The 10333-nt window shown below is 42.6% G+C and overlaps 1 protein-coding gene across 2 annotated transcripts in view; it reads left to right on the top strand.

The window, feature by feature from the left end:
• The first annotated feature begins 2390 nt into the window (after nt 1-2390).
• The window catches only part of METAP1D (methionyl aminopeptidase type 1D, mitochondrial), a 49785-nt gene continuing 41842 nt past the window's right edge, over nt 2391-10333 (top strand). The window contains exon 1 of one of the 2 annotated variants that reach the window (XM_075756661.1): nt 2391-2505. In XM_075756661.1, coding sequence (XP_075612776.1) covers nt 2457-2505 — 49 coding nt within the window. In that variant the 5' untranslated portion in view covers nt 2391-2456. Of the gene's footprint in view, nt 2506-5265; nt 5287-10333 lie in introns of those variants that run through there. The other variant, XM_075756662.1, reaches the window with a different exon arrangement.

The following is a 10333-nucleotide window of genomic DNA, read 5'->3' as shown; positions in this document are numbered from 1 at the left end:
CTCTCACTGAATAACAACGATGAAACATGTCAGTTGGTGCAGAATGTGGCTATAAGAAGTGGATTGTTTTCTTTTTGGAGGCAGTTCAAGGTATTGTATTGATCTTTAAACTACTATGTGGTCTGGATATGAGCTATAAGATAGGCTGCCTATTGCACTGTGGCAGCTGATTAACTGATGCACTTTTGCTAGCGATGCCTGTATAAGGCCACTGAGAGGATCACAGCACATTTTTTTTTTAATCAGAGAACTCTTGGAATTTGCTCCTTAAAGGCAGAAATACTCACAGTGTAACTTTAAAGTTCATACATTTTTTTTGGCTTTTTCCAGAGTACAGGGAGGTAAATAACATCAGCATTCCCATCTGCCTGGGGTATTCTTGTTAATTAAATTATAAAATTTGCAATGTGAAGTTAAAAACTGCTAACAGCAATACCAGGAGATAAATAAATCTAGAGATAAACAGTCAGCATCTCTTCTCATTTGAAAATTTTCTCACTTATCCCACAGGTTACCAGCGTGTGTGTACATGTGCATGTGCATAAAGATGCAAAGGTCATGATGTGTGTGAGGATGTAAGAAAGGATACTTACATTACTTCTACATTTTGGTTTCTTCCCTCTACTCTTGCAACCACTAACCTAATGCTTTCCATTCATTCTTTCATTTGGCAATTTGATTCCTTTAGGTTTAGTATTTGCGTGCCAGCTGTTGGCTCTATGTCCTGTAATGGTATTTCTCAAACCCTGACTAGACATAAGAACATAATTTCAAAATGTGTTTGATTGTTCATATAAGGAAGCCAAATGCAGGGAAGGAAACAAAAAACCCAATAAATGGACATTAGAAGTTTATTTTGGTTTCTATTTGACTGCAAATGAAACCTACTACACCAATACTGTGTAAGATGGTGATATTTCTTTAAAGTACAGTAATACCTGTACCACAAAAAGGTTGGAAAGGTACTGCTCTACTGAAAAGTTTGCTCTTTTAGATCTTTTCTAAATGCATGAAATTTGGCTGTGCAGATGAAATTATTAGAAAACCTAGTGCACTGGTGAGGCTGTAACTCGAGTACTGTGTTCAGTTTTGGGCCCCTCACTACAAGAGGGACATTGAGGTGCTGGGGCATGTCCAGAGAAGGGCAATGAAGGTGGTGAAGGGTCTGGAGCACAAGTCTGATGAGGAGCAGCTGAGGAAACTGGAGTTGTTTAGCCTGGAGAAGGGGAGTCTGAGGGGAGACTTTATTGCTCCCTGCAACTACCTGAAAGGAGGTTGTAGCCAGGTGGGTGTTGGTCTCTTCTCCCAAGTAAGAAGCAATAGGACAAGAGGAAACGGCCTCAAGTTGCACCAGGGGAGGTTTAGGTTGTCTATTAGGAAAAATTTCTTTACCAAAAGGATTGTCAAGCGTTGGAACGGGAAATGGTTGAGTCACCATCCCTGGAGGTATTTAAAAGATGTGTAGATGTGGTGCTTAGGGACATGGTTTAGACTATTTAATCTTTTTATTCACAAAAGTACAAAAAACATTGTTTGCTGTTTGGGTTTTTTTTAAAAGAGGGAAAATTATGAGGTAGCTCCACCACTCATGGAACAGCACGGCTGCAACTCTCCTGAGACTGAGTGCCACTTTGGGAAGTGCTGTCTCTCTGCCATGTTTCTGGTGGAAAGCGTACAGTCCCCAGGCCTGCCAGGCACGTATGTTATAAGGCTGAGCAGGATGGAGCCTACAGAGAAGGGCACTTCAGCAGAACCTCAGGGGAACAACAGCCTGAAAACCGCCAGACGTCCCATCGTACGACAGGCCGAGGCCGCCACTAACAGCGGCGCGGACCAGCACGGACACTTGAAACCTGTCACTCGCAAAGTCCGCCCCACTGGGCCCGCGGCAGAGCCCACCATACCCCACGCCGCCCGCCCCACCGCCTCGCTTAAAACCCCGCAGCTCCCCGCCGCGGAAGGGCGGGAAGGGGGCGCTCCCGCCCCGCCGCCACAGCTGAGGAGCAGCCGGGCTCCGAGCCCGCCGGCGGACGAGCTGCGCCCTGCGAGGGCTGGGGGGCAGTGAGGGAGGGCTGCGGGGGGTGTCTCTGTGTGTGTGTGGGGGGGGTGTCTGTGTGTGTGTGTGTGTGTGTCTGTAGCTGCCGGCTCCGGGGCGCCGCCCGGCTCGGGCACGGTGCGGGCGGTCCCGAGGGGATCGACTTGTCACGCACCTGCTCCACACCCGCGGGCGGGGCGGGGCGGGGCGGGACTTACCTGCCGGCACCCGCCTCCGCCTCAGGTGGCGCGCGCACAACGCTGCCCCCAACAGCCGCCGGTGCGGCCGCCACGCGCGAGGTGGCCCCGCGCTCTCACATCCCGCGCGCGCCCAGCGCGAGGCAGCCAAGGCTTCCCCCAGTCCCGCCCGCCGGCCCGGCCCGGCTCATCTGTCCACCCGCGGCCACGTGATCCCGCCTCACATGGGCAAGATGGCGGCGCCCAGAGCTGTCAACGTGCTGCGGAGCGGAGGTGAGTGCGCGCCGCCGCGGGGGAGGGGGAGGCGCGGGCCCGGCGCGGCGGTTTGCCCTTCCCGCCGGTCGCCGCGGCGCCGCTGTTGAGTTGGGGCTTAGCTTTGAAATCAGTGAGCAAAAGGTCCCGCCGCCGCCCTAGCGGGTAGACCGCCGCGCCTGCCGGGGGTGGCCAGAGACCCTCCGCCAGTCGGAGCGCTAGGGGTGCGGGAAGGCGTCCCGGGCCGAGGAAGGGGTGTCGGCGGGGCTTGGGGAGCCGCAGCGGGGTCCCGCAGCAGCGGCCGCAACTGTCAAGTCTCGACTTTTTTTAATGCGCGTTCCCTTGGCGCTCTGCTGGAGTCTGGGGCCGGCCTGGCCTGCTCACCTGGGCGGCACCTGCCGTCGTAGTAGTGACGGGTGCGGGTAGGCCGCAGGGGTATTTTGCTCTAGTTGTACTGTGGTGATTTTTGCTGTTACAATGTAAGCGTTTGACAGAAAAGTAATCTGACAGAAGTACACGTTTCTTCTGCCGACCCGTTCAACCACAGAACTTTTTACAGGCTGGCGCTTGGGTGCGGTCCCATCCTCCCTCATACTCTGAGCCCCTCCTAAAAGCACCTTTTCTACCACATACCCTTTCACAAGTGAATCACTCCCGTGTGTCTTACTGGCTTATTAACACATAAGAACAATTGTACAAGATGCTGTACAATTGTTGTTGGCTGAAAAATGTGTTATCTCATTGGCGTACAGTTACTTGCCTCTCATTCCTTCCCCTTGGTGTTTTATTGTCTCATGTTAAATAAGATTGGAAGCTCTTTGGGGCATACCGTTCTGTGAGTGTTTCTTTTTAGCTCCTGTTGTAAAATCTTGAATGTGTGAACAGAAGGAAATACCTCACAATGATCTTGATGAAAGACTTGTATGACTAATTTTTTTTTAAGACTGTTAAATATTTAGTAGAGTAATAGGGGATAGAGTGTTCCCAGATTAATTTTAACTTAAACGTTAAACTGAATGCTGTGTGCTTTCAGCTAAAGCATAATATTGCAATACTTTACAGCTGGCATAACAAAATTTCAATCCCTTTTCTCACATTATTGATCCTGATCTTCTACTGTACTTCTGTTTTTTTCATTCTATCCAACCGTCTTGAAAAACATTAAAATATATAAATGCCTTTTCTTCATGGTTAATCCTGAATTTTGCAGGGCAGAAGTGCCACATCATTTTTTTTCTCTAGTGGTGAAGGCTCATAGCCATAAGGAAATTTTGGTTTGACTGGTCTCTTGGGATCTGAGCATCAGCTGAACTCTGGGAAAAGCTGCAACATTTGGCCTTCAGAGTCTCTTATTTGTTTAATTTCTGATGGGTGTCAAAACCTTCACTCTTTCACATGCGTGGAACAGAATCACATTTTTTAGTATATAATACCATACAAACAATGGTTTCTTTGTTTGAATCTCAAGTTAATTGAAATTTAGCATGCAGCTTCTTCACTATTTGCTTCAGCAGTTCTGTGTCTGCAACCTTTTTGTTCTGGATGTTGTTTTGGTCATGTGTCCATGCCCTACCACTGCCTCCAGCCCCCTCGACACCCAATGTCTGTCATCCAGTTAAAAGAGCCAAACCATTTAAATTTGTTAAGCCATCATACCTTCCCTTCAGGCATCAAACCTTGTTCAGCTCCCCTAGTGGATATGCATTTCCAGAAGTTGAAAAAGCAAAACTGTCATAGTTCAGACAAGACTGATTAAACTAAATCCAATTTTCTCTGAATTGGACAGTTCAGTATAATTTAATTTGCAAATACTGAAAGACAGAAGTAATTTAAATTAGATTGCTGTTCACCTGAGGGAATCTATTCTACCTAAATTGAATGAAAATTACTTTTTTATAGCCTCTTGTGTGATATTTTTTCATATTTCTTATGTTTTTATAAATGATGAAAAGAAAGTTCTCTTTATTATGGAACTGTTTCTAGATAAGTGCATTTGAACAGCGTAGATCTTGAAAGTTTTTATACCGATTAAATACTTCCTCCACATATCAGAAAGACTTTGGCTAGCCTAAAAAATCTTTATTATATTTGAAAAAAGAAAATAAATTGAATGAAAGATTGTAGAAAGTTAAAAAGACAGTTTGTGCCTTTTCAGTAGGTATATAGGGAATTTATTTGAATAGTCTCTGCCTTGCTGTGAAAGAATCACAACATTGTCAACCCAAGGAGAAGGTACGCAGCTTTGTAAGAGTGTGAGCAGCTTGCACAAACCTTTGTGAAATTCTGTATGCTTAAACGCTGCATTTCAGAGTGGCCTTGCAGTGGGTTGAACTGCATTTTAGTTGCCAGCCTTTGTTGAAGAGTATTTGAAAAGAATTTTACAGGTGATGCATAGAAGTACAAACTGTGTTTATAATTTTGTAAAAGAAAGCTAAGAAACATCCAGAACATGGACACATCGAATCAGTGTGTCATGTCACAGTTTGTGCTTATAAATAGTACAGATTATATGGTGATTCAGTGGCTTGTAAATGGTCTCATTACACATTATTACAGTTTCAGGTATTACAATAATTGCATCTGTGATACTTCATTGGTAATAAAATAAAGTAGAAGACATCAAAGAACTGCATGTCTACAAATACAACTTAGATGGTTTAAGGCATAGTAGTCTCTTACTGATTTACTCATTTTAGGCAAGTAAATTACTGTAGAGTAGAAGCTCCTAATTTCTTGTAATGAAGTTTCAGGACTTTGAGCCACAGGAAAATAATTCATGAGAAGACATCCCTTGTAAAATGAGTGAGTTACTGTGTTAAATACTGATATAACTGATTTCTGATCTTGCTTCCTTATCTCTAACAATGAATAAGTATTCTGTAATAATCTATGCGGTGTATTACTGGCCAGACTTTTAAAGTTAAGTCACTGTAGACTGATGGGGTGTGATACATCTCCTAGATATGTAGTCTGTGTTCCCAGGCTGTCCATTTGGTTGTACACTGCCTTGTTAAGCCCCTTGTGGAACTGGGAATTTGTATGCAGGCTCCTAAACAGGTGCTGATAAACCTGGAAGCTGCTCTCGGGTAGAAGCACAGTATGTGAGATGTTGTGAGATGCTTTTCTTCTGCAGATGCAGAGCCTTTTAGAAATTATTGTCTTCAAAATTTTTCTAAGAATGTTACTCTTTTCCCCTCCCTTAGTAAAATAAAGAGGAGATACATAAACATGTTTTTAAACCTTTTTTAAAAAAAAAAAAAGAGTGAGGGGGCATAGCTGGAATTTGATTTTGTTGCAATACAGCTTCAAAGCCTCGCACTTCCAAGTTTGCCTGGAAATGCTCAGTCTCATTAGAAAACAGTCTTCTTTTTTTTTTTTTTTTTTTTTTTTTTTTTTTTAATGTTACTGAGCATTCTTATTTAGGCCATAGAGATCACAAGTTTGGTTCATGGGTCTTGTCAGTAATGTGTGGTTGAGTATTGTCTATATTTCATAGTTAGTCTAGGCAAAAATGAGTATTTCAAAGGAATAATAATCTCTTCTTCAGCAGGGTATTTTTATGAAAATCATCAAACTATTCTGAAGCATTACAGAAGTTAGAAATATTAGTTCAGACCCTGCAGAGAGTGGACTAATAGAAGATGTGGTGAGTGACTGGGGCAATATGAAGTGATTTGGTTTATGTCCTTTAGATAAAGTGCATATATGTAATTTTACATAGTGTTTTTCTTTGTGGTCAGACATGGCTTTGTCATTTAGGATGGTTAAACTGGTAGTCAACTTCTAAACTACCATTATATGTTGAATTCTGCATGTCGATGTAGAGAAGCGTGCTGTGGAGTCTCCAGCTGGGAGGTAGTTAAATAAATAAATAAAGTGCCTGCTGTAACTATCTTCAAATCTCCATTTCCATGGCTTTTTGATTTCCAGAAACATGGTCAAGATCAAATCAGTTACCTTACTGAATAATATCTCTCCAAAACTGTTGCAGATTCCACCACCTGCAAGGGGAGAGGACTGTCTTCACTCTCTGGGAATCTGTTTTGCAGCAGTTTCTGGTCTCCTACTGCCATTGTTAACCCACTTCTTCCATAGGCGGGACCCTGGACTTGCCAGCATGTCACCTCCTCACCCACACAGCCTACTACAGAGAATTTAGCCGCTTTCTGAATAGTTAGCAGAGCCAGTATCACAACTGAGTTGAGGCATCCTTCCCCCAGTGTGCTTGGTTTCCTTTCCTTTTATATTTCTTTTACTTTTATTCATGAAATATTTATTCATTATCCAGAATTCATCAAACACGTGTGGTCAGCTTTGTTTCATGAGACACCCCTGTGAAAAATAAGGTACTGAACTGTATATTAGGGACATGTAATTTTCATTACCTTAACCTTAATTTGGAGTTGATCTTTATCATTATGGATATTTAGCCAGTTTGTGCATTCTATCCAGATGGGAACCTGTTTTTTTTTTTTCACTCCCACATTGGAATTGGAGTTGACATGAAGCATTCAACCAAACCTAAGAAACTGAGTGAATTTGAGTTAGAAGGTGGAGCATTAATGACTGTCTCATACAGGACTCCTGTCTCTTCATTTATCTGTAAAAACTTCACTGAATCTTTTACCAAGCAGTATTTTTGATACACACAGTCTATATCTTGCGTTTTGTTAGTCTGCAGCCCTTGATAACACTCGTGGTCTCATGAAATACAAATTTTTCAATATTTTTAAGAGGAAGTGAAAGAAGGGCTCAAAATAAGGCAGTTTTCTTTTTTTTGCTGAAATAAAAGCATGCTTGCCAGATTCTTTAACAGCTATATGCCCCTGAATCAATCTGTTTCCGTCTTTTTGATTATGCGTTTTGAAATAGGAGTTAAATTTATTTTTTAAAAAATTGTTGTAGCTTGCCCATTGATAATTGTATTTAACCATAAACATCAACATATATGAGATTATTCTCATGTTAAGAATGAATCACAAAAATCTTCTTAGCACTATTAATATTCAATGCTGAAAGTATTTCTTCATCCCCATTAAAAAGAAACTTAGAAATTTACAACTCAAAAAATTAATCCTCACCTATGGTAACTTTCAATACTTTGAAGCTAATGCCTTTTATAAAATTAACCATAGCATGTACAGATAACAGTTTTGGGGAGACTTGACTAAATGTTTCCTGGTATTCCAGACTGATAATGAAATATGTCCTATAATTCTGAGGGTTTTTGGCAGATGAGAAAAAGTGATTGAAAACTTTTGCTAGAGAGTTTTCAAAATCAAGTGATGCTTGGCTGCACTGTGCAATATATGAGCTGGGCAATTAGCTGGAAGAAAGTATTAATTCACATTTTCCATTAATTTGTAGACAGACTCATGTCTCCAGAATTTAACATTAGCATTATCAGCTGCAAATGATGCACGGTGGAAGTTCAAACCATTTGATTGTAGTACACTTTTAACATTTTTCAAATGATCCTAAGGTAGTTTCATCCCTGTCTTGAAAATAATCAGGCAGACGAAGAATTATTCCCATTTCAACAGTGCAGCAATGAGTAACTCTAGGGGAGACATGCACTTTCATGGTTTGATGCACAAGAGGAAAAAATATTCCCCTTTCAATAACGTGTTTAATTGTTCTCCTCTTTCAGTTGAGAGGTAATGTATTGTTGGCAGCACACAGCGCCTTTGTTCTGACAAGACCTATCACTTCTGGCTGTGGGTGGATTTGTAGGGTGTGGTTTCTCCGTGACCTTAGGTTTCTCAATCAGCCTTAGCTAAGATTGCCTTTAAGCGGAGGAAAGTCATTAGCAGATGTCCAGCCGTGGCATGAATTGGATCAGCTTGTTGATCTACCTGAAAACCAGCCGCTGTGGTGATGGCTGTGTTGGGGTTGGCAGCTCCCCAGTCCGGTTTGATGCAGGAAGGAGGACAGCTTATAAAGCAGCAGCATTTTCATTTGCAGTTTCATTTAAGTCATCTGTATGAGTGACATTAGGCATTACCAGAGTGTTTTTAACTATTGGCTAGCTGCTGAAACTCAACATTTTCTGCCACATCAATAACTTTACTGACCCACGCCTACTCACGTAGCCATTCATTCCAGTACGTAAAGTCTTTTCTCCTTTGTAGGAAGGCGCCCATTGACCTGGTGCTGGAGCGTCACTGTTGCAGTTACAACTAAAATTCACATAGAGACAAAATTCATTACAAGTTCCTGAAGAGTGCTTAGTTTCAGCCTTTTGTGAATGCTTTCTCTGCTCTGCATGCCTTGTATCTTGGGTGGCCCGGTCCCAGGCAGTGTCCTATATCTGCCAGTACTTAGTCTGATAAATATATTGGACGGGTACATATTTAGATACCAGAAGCTAAGTGAGGTAAGCCTAGCTGTAATCCTTCAGACAAAATTGAATTGGAAATGTATTTTACATGTATCACTTTTCATTTTGCAGAGTTTTCCTTAAAGCTCACCTGGACCTTTTCCTAAGCAGAAATCTGCTGCTTTCTCTTTCCATTCCCATTGCAGAGCTCTGAAACTTTTGCACTGTCTGCCGTGGCTCACTGCCCTGGTGCGGTGATTCACTGTAAGGGCTGGTGTCCAGCTGCGGGTGTAGGCTACTGACCCTGAAGGAAAATAGCAGAAAGCTCTGGGAAAGCCTCTACCAAGAAAGTGGGATGCCCCATCACAGGGACTTGGCATGCTGCCGTGTTTCCAAAGTGGGTTTTACAATGCTCTCTCAGTCTTCAGAGTTAGACATGGGGATGTCCGTGAGCAAGGAGCACTCCCTGTTTGCATGGACAACTTCTGCGTCACCTGCCAGAGGCTGTCGTCCTCGTCTGGTGTTTCCTTACCTGGCTTCAGGTATAGAAGCAAAGGTTCAACATTCTACCATGTGATAGGGTGTAATAAAGTCTGAAATAGAAAGTCACATCTGTGATCCGTATTCCAGGTGCACAGTTCAGTGCTGGCTTTGGGCAGCACAAAGGCAAACTTTATCTTTTACTGAAGGGGTAGGTCTTCAGGCTCGCAAATGCAGTGTTAACCAACACACAAATTTTAGTGTTGCTCTGCAAAGAACCAAATGACTGATTTAACCTCCTTTATATTCATACAGCAAATCAATGAAATACAGGATACCACTTCACAATCTCTAGGGATTAAATTAAATTAAAAAAAAATTTACAGGCTCTTAAAATCTACACCAGAAGATGACCCTGCTGAGCCTATGTACAGGATCGAACTGCAAGTGAAGTCTCTGTCTTATTGGTCCTTGCATGTTCTATTACTTAAAACATCAGGAATAGTGGTAGAGTGTATCACAGGTCTCTAAGCTTGTTTGCTGCAATAGACAGTATTTGAAGAGAAAGAATGAAGGACTGAATCATCCCTTAAGAAATTCTGGACCTCAAATTGTGAATTATATTGTATTTTAGAGCAGATAGCTCCGCTATCCAAAATCACAGCATCAAATGCCCTATGAGCATATAGTATAACATTTTTTTGTCTCCCAGATCTCACAGCACAGAGCTGTGGCAGACAGAAGGGACTGAAATCGTGAGCTCTAGCTGATGGATGGAGAAACTGTAGTGCTGAGGGAGTAATTTGTGGAGGGTCTTGTGGCAGCGTGGTATCAGCAGGATGAAACAGGGCCTGGGGCTACCCTAATGCCTGCTGCTCCTAAGCTACCAGGCTAACACACAGTTTAACAGTGGACGTATGTGAAGTAGCTTTCTAGATTGAGGTAACATATTCCTTTTACTCAAGCTTTTGCACTGAATTACTCTACGTAGACCAGAAGCTGGATTTAAGGCATACATAGAAACAATATACCACACGTCTGTAAAGTCTG

The sequence above is a fragment of the Balearica regulorum genome, chromosome 6 (assembly GCF_011004875.1).
Source record: "Balearica regulorum gibbericeps isolate bBalReg1 chromosome 6, bBalReg1.pri, whole genome shotgun sequence".
In the NCBI taxonomy this organism is placed as follows: domain Eukaryota; kingdom Metazoa; phylum Chordata; class Aves; order Gruiformes; family Gruidae; genus Balearica; species Balearica regulorum.
Note: the sequence above shows the minus strand (reverse complement) of the source record. Positions and strands in the feature narration are given on the sequence as shown.